The 18298-nt window shown below is 48.4% G+C and overlaps 1 protein-coding gene across 4 annotated transcripts in view; it reads left to right on the top strand.

Annotated features, from left to right (window-relative positions):
* Positions 1–18298, top strand: part of ACVR2B (activin A receptor type 2B) — a 376358-nt gene that overhangs the window by 283180 nt on the left and 74880 nt on the right. For all 4 annotated transcript variants that reach the window (XM_078663209.1, XM_078663210.1, XM_078663208.1 and 1 more), the window contains exon 8: positions 8151–8265. In XM_078663209.1, coding sequence (XP_078519335.1) covers positions 8151–8265 — 115 coding nt within the window. The remainder of the gene's footprint in view (positions 1–8150; positions 8266–18298) is intronic.

Genomic DNA, 18298 nt, shown 5'->3' with positions numbered 1-18298 from the left:
GCAATCCCAGCAGAACAAAGGCAATATTATCCTCTACGGGGTAGTGAAGGATGTCCCTGATATGCGAGAGGATCTCCTCCCAGAACGGCCTAATCGCTGGGCAGTCCCACCAGATGTGGCGGAAGTCCCCGAGGAGCCCACATCCCCTCTAGCAGAGATCAGACGTGGCCGGATAGATGCGGTTAAGCCGAGTAGGGCACATATGCCATTGCGTAAGCGTCTTGAAGTGAGCCTCCCGCAGGTGGAGCGAATGATTAAACGCCGCCATGTCCCGCCACAAGGCTGACCATTCCGCATCTGAGATGTCTCTCCCCAACATGGCCTCCCATTGGCCCATGTATCGGTGCCTGGGAGTCACCGCTGATTTAAGCAGAAGTTGGTATAAAAAGGAGATGGCTCCCTTCAGGACAGTCGTCCGTAATATGAAAGCCTCGAACGGCGACGGAGGCCTCGTCGCCGCCTCCAGTATCCCAGGCGAAGTGGCCCAGTGATGCAGTTGGAAGTGACGAAATCGTTCAGCTTCGGAGATCCCGTAGTCCCTCATGCAGTTAGCAAAGGTAAGGGGTACCCGCCCATTAAACAGATGAGTCAACGCCCGGCAGCCTCCCTCCCTCCATGTATCAAAGACCCCCTCCCGGAGCGCCGGAGGGAAGGCTGGGTTGAAGTGTATAGGCGTAAATGGCGATGGGAAGGTAGTCCATCTCTCATCCGCAGCCAGGGAGTCCCAGACCTTCAATGTAGTACCCGTAGGCGTACTGATATAAGCATTCACCGGGCGGTCCTTATTGGGTTTCCACGCCAAGTCCCAGACCGACCGGCCAGCTACACTCCGGTCCATATGCAGCCAGTGTTTTTCTGACGTTTGCTGCGACCACTCCACCAGCACTCTCAATTGCGCCGCTTTATAGTAAAGCTGCAGATCAGGAAGTCCCATTCCGCCCTCGGATCTCGGCTGTCGTAACACCGTAAACGAGAGACGTGCCCTGCCACCTTGCCACACAAATCTCAGTATCTGAGTCCTGAGATGCCGAAAAATCGTGTTGCATCACACCGGCCTCATCACGTACCCATCCAATATATTCGCGTTCCCTCTTATCACGGAGCTGACGCGCCAGATGCCGTCCCACCTTATTCCCACCGGAGTAAGAGTGTCGCCCCAGCCTCAGCATCGTAAGTTCACCCCTGTTATTGTAATGTGCCCGCAGCTTCCCCCGCACCGCAGTTAAGGGTCGGAGGGTTATTCTTGAGGGATTGAGCTTATGAGCCTGTTCGAGGCGGGACACCTCCGCTTCCAGAGCCTCCCGATCTTTACGCCGCTCCTTGTTAAGACGCGCATTGAGGCCCAAGCATGTGCCCCTAATGGAAGCCTTAAAGGCATCCCAAGTGTTATTGACCGATGTATCAGAGGCGGGGTTAAGCTAAAAAAAACTCCCTAATAGCTGTCCTCAGGGCTTTATTGGAGGCATCATCCCGGATCACCGAAGCCGGAAAATACCATTTCCTCTGCCCCCCTCCAGTCGATGACCAACTGAGGGTAAGCACCAGCAAACTGTGGTCCGACACCGAAAGCGGAAGAATGGTGGAGTCCAGGACATCCCCCCTAAGGGCCTGACTAACAAAAATGTGATCCAAGCGGGAGTAGGAGTGATGTACGTGAGAGAAATAAGTGTAATCCCTGGCAGTGGGATGATAAAAGCGCCAGCCATCAACCAGCCCCAACTCCCCCACCGTCTGCTGCGTAGCCTCCGAAAAAACTCCTGCCCCAGCCCTGTGAAGCCCCGAGCTATCCACTGCCTTGTCCCACACCAAGTTGAAGTCCCCCATGACGAACAAGTGACCTTCCGCAAAGTCTCCCACCTTCTGCAATAAATCTTGGAGATACTTATTCTGACCTGCATTAGGGAGGTATACCACTACAAAGGAACAGAGCTGCCCTTGAACAAGCCCTTTCACCATCAGCCATCGGCCATCCCTATCAGTGCGCACCTCTATGGGCTGGAAGTGCAACGCAGCGCGAAAAAGGAGGGCCAACCCTCTGTTTCGTTGAGGCAGAAGACCTATATATAAGGGGATACGATACGCCTTATGCTTGAGCCGTAGCTCGTCCCTACGCGCCAAATGTGTCTCCTGAAGCCCCACAATATCCAGCTGGTGATCCATCACATACTTCCATACTTTCTGTCGCTTCTGAGGCGAGTTGAGACCCTTAACGTTTCAAGTCCCTACACTTACAGGCATACTGAACCAAAACCCCCCAAGCCTTCTGCAGCCAACGTGCCCGGACCCCCGCCCGCACTCAGACCCCCCCAAGTGAGAGGCCCAGCCGAGGGTCCGTCCCGGAGGATCCACTGGAAGGTAACTGACAACCCTGAGCCAACCCGCATCTGGAAACTAAACATTGCACAATGAGGGCAACGGAGCAGAAGCGGCAACCTCAATGACCAAATCAGCAAATTCGACATCCCCCCCCCGCCACCCAGCACTCAACTCCAATGGATCCACGCCAAAATGGCCCATAGCACTCACAGAATCCATGCCCAGAACAAAACCAGCTACCGAGCCCAAAAGGAGGCACCCGCAACAGCAGCCTAAGAGAAACGCCTCAAGAGGAAGTAACTCTTCACACACCCAGCAGACATACACCACCACCATCCCACCACCCCCCCTTCCCCATCCCACAGAAGGGTATAACAGTGAGAAACAATGCCAAAAATATTAACAAAAAGAATGAATCAAAACAGATGGTAATACTCATCAGTCCCAGCAGTTCAAAACTCGCGGAGATCCGTCCACTCCTAGGACAGAATAGGGAGACCAACTCGGTACCTCCCAAGGTCACGATCCGGGGAGTCTTCACCAAAAGTACATCCATACCCCCAGATCAGGGAGGCCGATGCCCCCTCCGACGCCGATCCGCCATCATGCCATTCTCAGTCATGCCGCTCCTGAACTGGCCTGCGATACCGGCAGTGTCGCTGAAGCAACCGAAGCTACTGCGTTCCCCCTCTCCTGCAGGCTAGAATTGCGGTCCGGGCGCCCCCCTGCTGAGGAGGACCCCACCCTGTGCCAAGAAGAGGATCTATGACGCCGCCGTGATGGTGAAGCAGTCGACCCCTGGGACGGAGCAACATCATCCAAACCCAAGAGATCCTTCGCCTCCTGGAGGGAGCGAATCTGCACCAATCGGTTCTGCCACCTAAAGATGATCCTGAAGGGGTGGCCCCAGGAATATGCGATGTTGCGATCCCGCAAAAAGAAAGTCACCGGGCGAAAATCCCTCCTCTTCTGGAGCGTAGAGGCAGCCAAGTCCTGAAACAGCTGTGGATGATGGCCCCTAAACTGCAGCGATGTGAGGGCCCTGGCTTTACGAAGAATGCGCTCCTTCACCTGAAAATCATGGACACAAACAAGGACGTCCGGAGGCGGCCCCCCCCCTCTCCTGGGAAAACCGACACGATGGACTCTATCCATTTGGATATCCTTCACCTCCTCTTCGTCCAGGATTTGCAAAAACAGTTCCTGTACATAGCCTCGCAGGTCACCCGCCTCGCCATCCCAAGGCACCGCCTTAATGCGGATGTTATTCCGACGGGATCGGTTTTCAAGGTCTTCCGTGTGTGCCTGCAAGTCCAAATTTTGTTCCGTGAGGCGGAGGACCTCCTGCTGGAGTACGTGCATGTCGTTGGCCGTGTTCAAATCATGGTCCTCCAGAGTCGCCACTCTCTCGCCAATTCCATCAACATCCCTTCTGACCTCCCGAAGGTCGGACGCCAGCTGCGCCCGCAGCTCGGAGATATCCTCCTTGATGGAAGCAAAGAGTTCGGACATAAAGGCCTTGGTAGCTGGGGCCTCATCATCCGACACTCTCGGCGACCCACTGGGACCGGGGGAAGCCGGCTGCTGTGAGGATTTAGACGCTCCATCTTTCACTACACGCCCCTTGCGGGCCTGGTTAGACATGACGCCGGGCGACCCTCTTCAGGGCGAACTTCCCGCCAGCCACTCGCAAAGCCAATCGATGCCGGGGCCCTAGCTCACAGACGTAGTAATCAACCCAGCAGGGTAGTCCACCTCGGTGCCCGCCTCCTTGCACCAGGCCGGAGGTCCCCAGAGAGCCCTCGATCTCCGAGACCGCAACCACCAGGAGCGCACGTGGCCAAGGAAGAGGGAGCCCCCAGCCACTGATGCCAAGTCCCTGTGAAGACGGTGCAGCGGGGCAACACAAATGCCAGTTATCCAGGCGCTGGAGAAAAGCACTCAAATCGACCAGGGGATTCAAACAAAATGGCGCCGTCTCACTCCTCGTCCAGACCGCTTCCAGACCGCCAGGTGCACACACCCAGCACCTTCTCTAGACCATCCCAGTCCACAGCTCCTGGGTGAGGCTTGCACAGTCGAAGCCTCAGGGAGAGGCGTGAGGCCCCCCCAGGCCCCCCAGATGGTCACGCAGAGCAAGCTGATGTCCAATCGCCCCGGGTCCACACACCACCTTGGCCCGTGCTGGCCGCAGCTCCCTAGGGCTCCACCGCACCGCAATATGCCGAGCCTGCCTCAAGGGCACTCACCCGAATCGGGTCGCCGGCCGCCTCCTACCGCCCCCTTCCAGGCCAGTGTGTAGCTCCACTTACTGCGGCCGAGCTGCACAGCGCGTCTCAGGGGCACTTAAGCTTCCGGAATGCACCCGGAGCCTCCACCACCCCTCTGGGCCGGCACTGCTGGGCCTCAGAGTCCAGGCTCTCACCTCACCCCCGGGGATCCAAACACCACCGATGTCCTCAGTGAGGCCGCGCAGACCTCCGCCGCTCACGCGGCCCGCTCCAAGCAGTTGGCGTTCTTTTTTGGGGGGGACCTCGGGTGGGCGACGGGCGATCCCTCCTCCGCCGCGGTGTTGCCGAACTTCCGGTCGGCCCTCGGAGCACGCGAGCCCGGGGATTCCAAGGCCGCACCACCTCCTTGCTCCGGCAGTCGCCACCAGCGGCTCAGCGCTCTGCTGACCGCACCGGACCTCTCCGCGCCGCTGCACCGACCTCTGCCAACAATCCGGGGCCAATCTGCGCCAATGGCAGCAAGCTATCAGTAGCTTTGTCGGATCGGCGTCGGAGAGGCACGGAGAAGCGTTTTACTCCGACGCCATCTCGGCCACGCCCCCCGTGTGAACATTCTTAAAGAGGCTGGTACTACCACAAAAACGTGTTATGCTGCAAAATGGAAACGCTTTCTTGTCTTTTGCAACAAACAAGACATCAACCCTCTTCATGCAAAGGTACAATTATTCTTTATCTATTGCATTTTCAAACTGCAGGGTTAGCATACAGTTACATAAGATGACATCTTGCCGTTTTTGGGGCATATTTGCTTAATGGACAACAAATGTTAGTATTTAAAATTCCAGTTATCAAAGCTTTTATGGAGGGACTTAAAAGGGTAATTCCTTCTAGAATTCCATCTGCACCTGTGAAAGGCAGCGAGTCTTCTAAGACCCCCAATGCTGCCCAGTGGCAGGGTCCCACCTCTAATTCACCTTGGGTTCATTACCAAAATAATGAGGCAAGCGCTGGAAACTGGAAGACAAGAAAAAGGTTTATTTCTCATCAGGAGGCCATGTCAACTGCACACACCGGGATGCCTGAGGGAGGTGTTCTGCTGGCAACTCCTTTGGCTCTTCCTTTTATACAGGTTTGACACAATGCATTTGTTTCATTATCATGGTTACACAAGCTTGGAGTCTCCGCCCCAGGCAGGTTGTCATACAAGCCCAACAGTAATTCACCTCCCACCCAGGTCAAACAGACAATTTTATCTTGCAACTGGACCTTGCTTCAGGGTCTAAAACATGTGAGACCGGCCAGATCTAAGAGTCTGTTCTGTTGATTTAAACAGGTCCCGTTGTTGGCAAAAACAAGTCTTGCTGTTTGCAGTGCAATAAACCATGTTTGCAAGAGTCTGTTTGGTGTTTGGAACCTGTTTGTGTAACAGTGTCCAAGGTTTTACCTGTAAACATATGAGAGGAAAAATGAGTTTGTGGCAGCAAGTGGTGCTTGAGGTTTGTTGTGGCAAATAGAGATTATAGCCCCCAGCACACATATCCGGTTTGGTCAGAGGGTCAGATAGATGCTAGTAAGGGCAGGGTGAAACAAAGGTGACCAACAGAATACAAAATTGCTGCGGTCGGTCAGAATGACTGCAGCTTATGTGCACGTAGGTACTTCCACCAGACAAGAAGGCGCAGATAATGTTCATGATTGCCGTTTTGCTTTTAACACACCAGCATGGAATTTAAACATTGTCCTAACGAGACTAATGGGCGCTTCATTTGAACCATTACACTCTTGTTAATTACAGTACCGTTCATGGAAACTAGTTTTTTAAATTGCTATTATTTCCCTTAGAAGAGTCAGTGAATTTCAGGTGCTAACTCTTGAAGAGCCTTTCTTTAAAGTACATCGTGATAGAGTAGTGCTCTGAACTAGCCCAAAATTCGTGCCAAAAGTGGTTTCCAATTTTCATAATCAATCCATTGATGTACCTGTTTTTTTCCTGCAACCAGACACAGTTGCAGAAAGGGCACTACACACATTAGATGTTAAAAGGGCACTAATGTATTACATTGACAGGAGGAAATCCTTTAGAAAAACTAAACAATTGTTTGTTGCCTTTGCCCCTCCTCTTATGAGAGGCAATTTCAAAATCAAGCATTTCAAGATGGATAATTAAATGCATCCATACATGCTATATAAAAGCTAAACAACTTCTACCAATTCCCCCAAAAGCTCCCTCTACTAGAAAAGTTGGAGCCTCTGTGGCTTTCGTAAGGAACATATATATTGCCTAAGTTTGTAAAGCAGCAACATGGTCTACTCCACATACTTTCACGAAGCATTATTGTGTGGACGTATTCGCTCAACAAGCAAATGTTGGTCAAGCGGTACTCAAAACTTTTTTTTTTTGTAAGCATCTGCAACCCCCACAAGTTGACCACTACCTTGAGAGAGGGACTGTTTTACAGTCTAAAAAGCATGTGTATCTACAGCACATATGCCTTGAACTGATTGTTACCCTGTAAGCATCTGTTCTTGGCATGTAGTCCTGTAGATTCACATGTGCCAACCCTCCTCCCCAATAAATCTTGAGTAGGTTGCAGTTTATACATTTTATTTCCTATTTAAAACATAGCCATCTCATTACTTAAATATACAGCATTCTTACATTCTCACACACCAGCTTGTTAATTGCCCATTCCATCAGTGACACACTTTTGATATCCTGCGGATCTCTTTTTAAGTTTCATTACATTATCTACTTTTCACCTAAACTTTAATTTACCGTGAACATTTCCACATCAGTAGTTAAAGAGCATAAGATATATGGATGATATTTTTCTCCCCAGTCGCACTCTGAATTGTAGCTAATACTGCCCTTATTTTTCTTCTTCTGCAAGTGTATAATTGTGAATACGATATTAGTTTGATGTAGAAATTGTCTAAGCATGTCGGCTCCCTGGGGTGAAATATTTGAATTGGCCTTGGACACCAGGCCCGGTTTGCCACTTTATCCCTCTCCTATTTAGCCCTTCACCTCTTGGTCATGATTTCTTTGCAGAGGGTTTGTTGGTAAATTACTCTTGCACACGTTAACAGCCAAGTGTATTTATTTCGTTTCTTAAATAATTTCTGGAATTTTATTGCCCTGAAAATTTTGAGACCTTTTCCATCTTAAAAATAATATACTCTCTATGAATTACTGACACCAGTGCTCTTAAGATCAACATCACAGCTTCAGTGCATCATGGTGCATGCTACTAAAACAATTTTCTGAACCAATCCTCATTAGATCCCCTTTCTTGTGTAGGGGGTTTGTTATTCGATCTCTTAAGTCGAAAACGGTTGCAATAGTCTTTGATAATACTACACACCTGAAATGTAAGGTTAAGTTAAATATGCAACTAAAAGAAGATGCTTTCTTCAAAGGTTTTAAGACCATGCTGTTGGCAGACGAATGAAAAAATCAGTGTGTTCACCCTTACTGCACCAAGGTGGATTAATATGCAAATTGTAAACGTACATTTTGTAATTTTATCTTCTATTTAAGCTTTAAGTTCAGGATTAATAATAGTAATTTGCCATGATGATGATCTCACTTTTCCTCTATAGGGATTTTAAGAGTAAAAATGTGCTACTGAGGAATGATTTGACCGCTATCTTAGCAGACTTTGGATTGGCTGTGCGGTTTGAACCTGGAAAGCCAACGGGCGATACTCATGGACAGGTATGGTCATATTTGTAACACTTGAAATGGTTCAGCAATAGGATGTACAAGTAGAGATAATTTGAATCAGTTTGGAAGTACGTTCTCCCAAGTTGATAACCTGGCCAATTTTGATTTATACAATTTTGCTTAAACTTTTTTTATGCAAAAGCAGTTTTTTGGGGAATTTTGACTGCTTAATTCTTCTCTTACAACATCATCATATAAAGTCTGGTTTTGCTAAGGTCCTCGAACACGTGCCACTTATCTTAGTACATCTTTTTATAATAAAAGGTATGAGTTGGCGAGTCCAGTTATTTTGAAGGGTACTTCATTGTGAGGCCCTTAAGCAGCCCTGAGTAACTCATTTAATCCATGAACAATAATTTTCCCCATGATTAGCATTCAGCATTAATTTATATACTTGATGTACTGTCCTCCAGCCTGCCTCATAATCGAAAAGTTAGTGAAATGTTTTGAAACCATGAAATTGTTTTGTATGTACAAAAACATCGTTTTGACTGTTTTGAATCCAAAAAACATTGAGCAAATCAAACTATGACCAAGAGAATGGTGGTAAAATTTTAACTTCACTGTCACTAGCGCCGCATCTTAAAAATTCCCGCTATTTCCGTCCTTGAGACTGTTTTAATTTCATATTGCTGCGCTTTACCTCACTGTGCTGCATTCCCCCCCTGGGACTCTCGCTGTTAGTAGGGAGCCGATTTAGGGCTCGCTTGGCTTACTGGCCTCACCCTCCCAGGCGCAGACTTCGGGCGCCATCTTGCGAGAGGAGCAGGTCAGCGATTTGGGCCCACGCACTATAAAATTAACGTCCTCTCCCGTCCGCACAGCGAGCGGGCGCACCAGAGGCAAGCCCGTCTGTGCCCGTCCGGGCTGGGCCGGGCCTAGGGCCAGTGACCCTGGTTCTTTCTCTCATAGACCGTATTATCTTCTCGCGCCAAAGGCTTCTCCACCTGAAACCTAAGAGAAATCCCCGATGTCGCTTGATGCTCGGGCCTGATGTGCCACAGGCGAAATGCAGCCTATGACCCCATCTGATAGCTGAGAACAATCGGGCCGCACAGCTCCTGAGTCAACTCAATATGGCCCTATTAAACTGTACATCACTACCTAAACATTCCCTGGAAATTAACCTATTGATCCAGGATCACAAACTGGACATTTTGTTTTTAACAGAGACATGGCTGCCTCCGAACTTAGTCAGACATTGTGAGGGCGCTCCCCCAGGGATTCCTCTTTCAGGGACAACATAGGCCTCAAGGGAAAGGTGGCGGCCTGGCCATTGTGCACAGAGACAGGTTTGTTTGTAGGACATCAGAGGGTGGCATCTCCGACTGTGAAAGCTTAAAGTTCAGCCTACAATTCAGCCCGAACAAATCCGCCTCTGGCATCTTGGTATATCGTCCCCCGGGCAGTCCAGGTGAATTTGCGGATTCCCTAATAGAGACTACCATTCCTCTTGCATCAGCAGCCTCTAACTTTATCTTACTAGGGGACTTAAATTTTCACTTTGACGATCTTGGCGATAAGATGGCAAAGGAGATCAGGCTCGACCTCAAATCGCTTGAGCTGACCCAAAAAAATAAACGACGCCACTCACATTAAGGGACACCTTCTAGATCCTATATTCACAAACACTGCACACTTAGAATGTAGCACTCCCCTGCCGCTGCCCTGGTCCGACCACTTTCTGGTCCTGTTTATTTGGCAAACTAATACGGAGTCTCCTTCTATCCCGACATCACGATCACTAGAGAGAGCTTGGTCCAAACTCTCGACAGAGAGCTGGACCCTTAGACTGGAGCAGACAGCCCCCCCCCTGACCCAGACCACATAGAGGAGGACAAAAACTTCTCCAAGTGGTTGACCAACTCCCTGGACGATGTCCTTCCCCGGAAAGAATAGAAAAGAAGAGTAGTGTATTTAAATCACCTTGGTGTACACCAGAACTCAGAGACTTTAGGAAAACCTGCAAAAAATTTGAACGCACGTGGAGGAAAGATTGGGCCTCCCACTCTAAAGCAGACTATCGGGCTGCAATAAGGACCTATAAGGCCTCTCTCAAAATGGCCCAAGTTTCTTTTTATGAGGAGAAAATTAGAACCTCCTCTAACTCGTCCAGAGAAACTTTCCGGATAGTGAAAGACCTCCTTAAAATACCTAATCCCCCGGTCGTGCAGGATGTGGCTGGAGTTAGATGTAACCAATTAGCGGTCTTCTTTGAAAATAAAATCCAAAACATATTAAACACCTTACCACAAAGCGATGTAGCTTCCCACCCCGTGCAATCTAATGCTCATAGCTCTGCCCCCCTCCTTGATGCCTTTTCTTCGGTGTCTAGGGAGGAATTCCCCAAAACTCTTACTTCCTTAAAAAGTGGCTCCCCTTGCGATCCTGCGCCAATGCACATCCTGAAACGAGTTTCAACTGTTATCTCACCATTGGCTACGGACCTACTTAACGCCTCATTTGCTCAGGCAATAGTCTCTCCCCAGCTGGAAGCAAGCCATGGTGAAGGCTCTATTAAAAAACCCAGAGCTGGATCCCTCAGAGCTGGCCAATTTCCGGCCAATCTCCTTGCTACCAGGCATTACCAAGATCGCTGAGAAAATTGCTAACCAGCAGCTCGCCTCTCATCTGGAATCTAATTGGCTCTTACGTAACTCCCAAAAGGGATTTCGCCCAGGTCAGGGCACTGAGTCCGCCCTGATAGCTGTGGTCGAGGAGGCAAGGTGTATCTTGGATTCGGGAGGATCAGCGCTGGTGATCCTTCTTGATCTGAGTGCAGCCTTCGATACGGTAGACCACAGAATCCTAATCCAACGCCTGACCAGTCTGGGAGTCACGGGAACGGCGCTGCTAAGGCTGACCTCCTTCTTGAGTAACCGAACCTTCCAGGTATGGGAAGGCAACGTACGCTCTAAACTAACCCCCCTCCACTGTGGGGTCCCTCAGGGCTCTTCATTGAGCCCTACTTTGTTTAACGTGTATATGGCCCCTCTGGAGGAGGTGGTTACTCCGTTTGGAATTAGAGTTGTCACTTACGCAGACGACCCCCAACTAGTCGTCTCACTATCCCAAGAGAAGCACTGTACGGAAAATCTTTACTTGTGCCTCTCAGAAATTCATTCATGGATGAGAAGATCGCGACTCAAACTGAATGGAGCGAAGACAGAGCTTATGCTCCTAGATCATCATAGAACATCCATACCCAGCGCCATCTGGCCTGCCTGGGGGACCTTCCTACCCCTAAGAACGAACTAAAAAGTCTGGGGGTCTGGCTAGAGCAAGACCTGTCATTTAAGACCCATGCGAAAAAAACAGCAGGCATCTGCTTTGGTCTACTTCGATCTGTCCGGAAGATTCTCCCTCTCTTACCAGCCCACTCAAGAAGGCTGCTTGTCCAAGGGCTTATCTTGTCTAGATTAGATTTTAGCAATGCCCTCTGTCTAGCTGCCCCAGCAACCACCATTAACACTCTCCAACGGGACCAGAATTCAGCGGCCAGGCTGCTTGTTGGCACTTCCCCTAGAACCTCTGCCAAACCCGCTCTCAGAGCTCTCCACTGGCTGCCAATTCGGGAGAGGATTAATTTCAAGTCCTATTGTATCGTTCACAAGGCATTACAGGGGAAGGGTCCCCCCATTCTAGGGAGTCTTGTCTATTCTTACAAGGCCACCAAGACTCTTTGCTCTGCTCATGGAAACCTAGCCAAAGTTCCGAGAGTTAAGAAGGCCCGAACAGGGGGACGCCGCTTCTCTGTCAATGCGGCTACCCTGTGGAACGCTCTTCCTGTTCGACTCCGCACGGAACCTAGCTATCATAGGTTCGAAAGCTTCTCAAGACTTTCCTGTTCCCCCAAGACTCCTAAAGCTCGGTACTCTCCTCAGTTGTTCCCTGTTCTATAGCACTGGGACCCTCTCGGCAGCCATGCGCTTTATAAATCTAATTTCATTTCATTCATGGTGGTAGGCTGTATGCATCATGTTGACTGTGTGTACTGCACAGGCCACATTTCTACTCTCCTGTAATACTGTCTCTTCAGAACCATACACTCACTATTTCTTAATTTAAAGAGAGATTGATTCTTGGTAAACTACTGAGTTGGGAAGATGTTCTGACAGCGCAATCTAGCATGGTGATAAGGCAAGTCATGTTTGCCTAAAACCTAGAGAAAAGATCAGGTTTTGTGTCTGCACTTCCCACATTAGTCCTACAGCCCAAAAAAGCCAATTTGGAGGCTTTTCTTGATACAGAATTTGTGACTAACATCGCAGGTGACTTCCTTCAGAAAGTCTGGTAACCAGCCACCACCCATTTGTCACAACCCTCAACATTCTAAACCTAATCAGCGTGTGATTATGCGCTTGTACACACACAAGTGAAGGAAAGTGAATGAACAAGAACATAACCATCATCAAGAGGTCATATTGCACTAACACATATATATTACATCTTCTCCCTCTCTTAGAGGAATTCAATCCATTACATAGTCCTTGAACTTGACTGGTATTCCAACATTACGTTATGTCCGTCCAACCAATGCAATCTGACGATCAGTGGGAACATTTCTGCAGGTCTGATAACCTTTTGAGATAGTCACAGTGGGCGTTAATGGTCCAGTTACATGCAGATGGCAAGGAGTAAATGCCTTACTAGGCTAATAGTTTCCATTTCCATTATTTTCTGGCATCAACAGGGGAACTGGATAAGACATTACGTTGTGAGACCCATACAGCATGTGAAACATTCCACTAACTTCTATTTGTAAGTTTCAAGGCTGAACCAGAAGTTTAATCCTCAATTGTTAATTTCCAAGGGGTTACCAGACTTGTTACCACTCAATTTACTATTTTCTGACCACATCACTAACATCAATTTTACTCAGTCACAGTTTTGTTCATAGTACTGTATCTTTTTTTGTGTGTAGTATTTCATTATTTGATTTTCATTAATACACAATACAAGTGCAAGAACTCCCCATATCCAGAAGTAAGTAAACCCATTTGAATCAAAACGCACAAATGGAGACCGTGCCGTTGACACACATCTGTCATCATATAATAGTTTACAATGAGTGCCGTAGTCCGGTTCACCCCCTTTTTCATGTCGGTTCTCAGCGCTAAGTTGAAATACAAATGTACAAAGAAGCATGATCCACCATAACCATGTGCATACCTACGATAACAGAGTAGGAGTGTACAGACCACATCCTGGTTGTCTTGTACAAAAAAAATCCACTTTTCCCTTTGGTGCTGTGTAGTGCAGCGACAAATTATGGCAGAAATCTTAGTATATAAGTGTTCGGATATTAGCCTTTCTGATTATGCCAGGGCTCATACTACAGTAGGGTTTGGATACTAGCAATTTCCTTATTTTGCCACCCTTCTGCAAATCTACATACTGGAGCCGGGTATTGCGTTGAGTGTTAATTTCATGGTTGGAGTAGCCTTTTGTGTCTGTGCAAACCTACTAATTTGCACGTTTTAGGGGTTTTCGCCTGCTCTTATTTAATCTTTTCCCATACTGAGAAAGGTTAGAAATTTACTCCTGACAATGGCAGAAGTAAAACTTCTTCTAGGGTTGGCAAAAAAGTGGTTGGAGGGAAAGTGAACTTGTAAACGCTCAACAGATTTTCACAGGAGCAAATCTACACCTGCATATTTGCTCGTGCTAAAAAGCAGTTCACAAATATTTTCCAGGAGTACTGTTTCCTAGCATACTTTTGTGAAATCTTGTGAGTTAATGAAAGCTGCAAGTCTGCAGTAATGCGAGTATATACATCATAGGTACAATTTCGTGTTTTCTTTAATAATTGAACCCCTAATTAGTGTCTGAAGTTAACAAAGACCTTATGTTTGCATTAAAATGTTCTCTCGCTCTCTCTTTTTATCCATTGACTGGCTTCTGCCCTTTCACTAGGAACATATCGGCAAACAAAGTAGTTTTGTTAAGTGCCAGGGACTACTGTGGCAATGCTTTTTGAGACCAAAAAAAATGTATCACTTTTTGCAGATGTTTGATATGAGAGCCTGGCAGCTTGCACAAAGTTTTACAAAAACCACATCAATAAAAGGCATGCATTGACAAAACCAAAAGGCTGAACTCCAATATTAGGTGTAGGCGGAATTAGCAGAGTAATTCCGCAGAATTCCGCAAAGGGGCAGAGTGGGCACTATAATGTGCAGTGCATACCCCTCCGTCCCCTTGCATATCATGTGTAACCCTTGGTACCCTTACATACTTATTTAAGGACACCTAGGGGTATGCATTGCACTCTAGTGCAGTGCATGCCCCTTGGTGCCCTTACATAAATATGTAAGGACACCGAATGGTGTCCACTCCAGTGCATACCTCTTTGTATTTGTGTATCAAAGGATTTTAAATGTTTCCATGCGCACTATGTAGAAAATTGGGGGTGGGAAAGGGCCACTTCCCCCCCCCCCCCCCCCCCCCCCCCCCCGGACTACTAGGTGAAGCCACAAACAAGTCTTGCTGGGTGGCTACATCTGGATATTGAAATCACCCGCCCACCCTTAATTAATATATGGTCATTCCCCTCCCTTAAAGGACAATAACACAAATTGGTAATTCTGATAAGATGTGGCAGATCTTATAACTGGAAGCAAGTTTGAAATCAACATCTGTATGCCACCTTTAGCCTGACCCGCCGGTGACTGTATTGCCGCAGTAAATAGGGAATACAAACCTTCAACGTGCATGCGGACCACCTGCCATGTTTCCTGGATACAAATTATAGAAGTAGTAGAGAAGATGTTAAGCCAACCTGGGCAGTTAACAAGTCCACATAACCCATTGTAGCTAGATTGAACTAATCGGACAGGTGAAACAGACAGAGTAGAGTGCCTTGAAAAATGCCACATTACCAGGAGGGAAGGAAATACATTGACCAGAAGCACTAGTCAGCAGGGGACATGTTTATATGGCAAGGAGATGAATTAATAGGGGCTGAAGGATCATTCGTACAAGAAGGATATTCCATCAGCATGTCGAAAAACTCCTTCCTCAGCTTTCCCACCGGATAACTCCCTCCAACGCAGGGCCCACTGTAAAGGGCAAGTCCAAACCGGGGAGGACGCTTCCAACCAGACCACTTTTCCCCGGCTCCTCTGGTCTGTTTTAGAGCTGGACAGCCAAATGTGAACCCCCTTTTCTGACAAACATACATCCTGCCACCCTATGCCCTCCTTTAACTTAGTACCCAACCGCTCCGAAACTCTGAACGCCCCAAAAAACATCCATATCATGTGTGGAAAACAGACAAGCCTCAAAACTATCCCTACAAACCAACGGTAAAACTTCTACCACCCGGGATAAATTCTGCCATGACAGGGGGCTCTGAACCGACCTCCCCGCTCCCTAGCCCAACCCTCCAACATTCTCCTCCCAACCTCCCCTGCCGAAGGAGAGTAACCCCAAAGGAGTTTCCCCATAAATGAAATGCCTGCCAACTTTCCGGTTATAGTAACCCTAGACAGGCCTTTGTATCACATGTACTGTATCACATCTTAAGACCGCCGCCATCCTGGCTCTCGCTTACAAGCACCTGATGCCAAGAAATCCTTCCAAGCAAGCGCATATGCCGCCCAAGTCGACGCAGACAATGAACCTACCACCAATTGTATGACCCTACGTTGCCTACATACCACAAGTGATCCGGCATGGGGGTCGGTGTCATGTCCGCCTCCTTGGCCAGCCCATGGAATCTCTCCCACTGCGAACGAGACAAAGCATCCGCAATGTCATTGTCCACACCGGGGATGTGTGAAGCCCTGAAAGCGATGTCATATCTGAGGCAACTTAACACAAAAACCCCCAGCAGTTTCAAAATCTGTTCATCTCTGGCCGACTGTCTATTGATGATGTCCACCACAGCCATATTGTCAATCTGAAACCGAACCTTCTTATGTGCCAAATCTTGTCCCCACAATGTCAAAGCTACCAACTCCGGAAAGAGTTCCAAAAAGGCTATGCTTCTCCCACCCTCCTTCCATTGGGCCGGCCACTTCTCTGCACACCACCTTCCCTGCCAGTAAAGACCGAAACCCTCACTGCCCGCTGCATCCGAAAAGATCTGTACATCCCATTGAAAGCCCTCTTTCCTGGCTAAAGGAACTCCATTGAAAGAGTGTAAAAAGACTGACCACATACGCAGATCTTCTTTAACCTCTGCTGACAAACCGACATGGTGGTGAGCAAATGATGTCCTCATAGTGCCTGACCCAGCCGCCTACAAAAAGCCCTCCCCGCCCTGACAACCCTGCAAGCAAACTTAAGATGACCCAGCAGAACTTGTACCTCCTTCACCGTCACTTTCTGTTTTGCTAACATTGTCTCCAAGAGCTTCAACATCTTCACTTTCTTTTCAACTGGCAAGCGAGCCTGAATCAATCTCAATTCCCAGGAAAGACATGGTCGCGCAAGGACCCGCCAACGGCACCCCCAAGTCCTCCATGAGCTCTTGGAACGTGTCCAGGGCTACTCCGTGGAGCCCGGGGAACCAACGAAAAAGAAATTGTCCAAATAGTGTGTTACTAACTCATGACTAGTGCGTTGTGTAAAATACAATTGCAAGAAAGTGCTGAAACATTCAAACAGAGCACAAGACATTAAACAACCCATCGGCAATGCTTTGTCCACGTACCATTTACCAGCAAAATGAATCCCCAGAAGACTCCAATCATCTGTATGGACTGGAAGCAATCTAAATTCAGATTTTATATTGCATTTTGGCATCTCTGCAGTTGCCCACGCGGTCACTACCAGTGACATAGCAACGTCAACTGAGTAATATGAAACGGAGGCCGCCTCCTCATCAATAAAATCGTTGACTGAAGACTCCTCTGGCCATGATAGGTGTTGAATTAATCTGTACTGCCCTGCCTCCTTCTTGGGGACTACCCCAATCGGGGAAATAATCAAGTTCTCCAAAGGCCAATCATCAAATGGCCCTACCATCCTCCCTTCCCGCACCTTTGTTAAATTTTTCTTGCACAACTGCCTTCCGTTCATCAGCCGATTTCAAATTCTTTGACCAGCGCCGCAGCTGTGGCCCATTGTAACCTAACCAAAACCCATCCTGGAATCCCTCCAGTAGCACCCTTCTCGCCCTCATATCCCCATGCCCTTTCAGGCCTTCTGCTAATTGCACTATCTTAACCGGAGTAGGAGCCTTAGGGCCCAGCCCCTTGTCCACCCTTACCCCCTCTGGTACCTTGGAATTGCTGAGAGGGGCCTGGAGTGCTGGTACTTGGCTGTTGCCACTGCTGACTTCCTGTATTCTTAGCCCCCCAACACTTGACCAAGGGATGCTTTTTACCACATTGTGAACACTCATGCCGGAACCTACAGTATTCCCTTGTGCACATGCCCTTGTTAAAGTCCCAGCATGCCCCAGAACCAGTTTGTGTTGTTGTTGCGCTTCCCCTGAAAGGGCCGGTATACTAACAGTAGACCACTAGCTGTGAATATAGTTTTACCCCCAGCCGGTGCCCCCATCATGTGTTGCCACAAATCAGTATCCAACTCTCCCCACTTTGCCTCCGGATCCCAAGCCATACGGGCCCGGAACTCCTCATCGTATTGAACCCACGCAAAACCACTACCAGTGATCTGAGCCTTCCTAATGACGTCCATGTATTTGAAAATGGCAACGCAGCGCTCTGGAAACTTTTCACAGTAAACGCTGGCATAAATTAAAAATGCTGCTGTTCAATTTTCAATTGTGAAAGGCACCTTTGGTCGCTTAGCTAACTCGTACTCCTCCTCTTTGGACCCCTCCTTTGAACGTACTTCCCTGTGCAATAATTTCAGAATTTCAACATACTCCCCTTTCCAAATCCGCTCCTGGGTTGCTAACATCAAATGTGCACCTAAAGGCTTTGTCACGCCCCTATAGGGGAGCTTCTTAATCTTTAACTCCTTGCTATGTAAGTGTTCTTTACCTAGTTCGACCGCCTGAGTGTTCATCCCACTCTCCACCTTAGTGCCCAATGCTCCTTCCCCTTCA

This window comes from Lissotriton helveticus, chromosome 10, assembly GCF_964261635.1.
Source record: "Lissotriton helveticus chromosome 10, aLisHel1.1, whole genome shotgun sequence".
Taxonomy (NCBI): domain Eukaryota; kingdom Metazoa; phylum Chordata; class Amphibia; order Caudata; family Salamandridae; genus Lissotriton; species Lissotriton helveticus.
The sequence above is the reverse complement of the archived record's forward strand: the minus strand, read 5'-3'. Positions and strand labels throughout refer to the sequence as shown.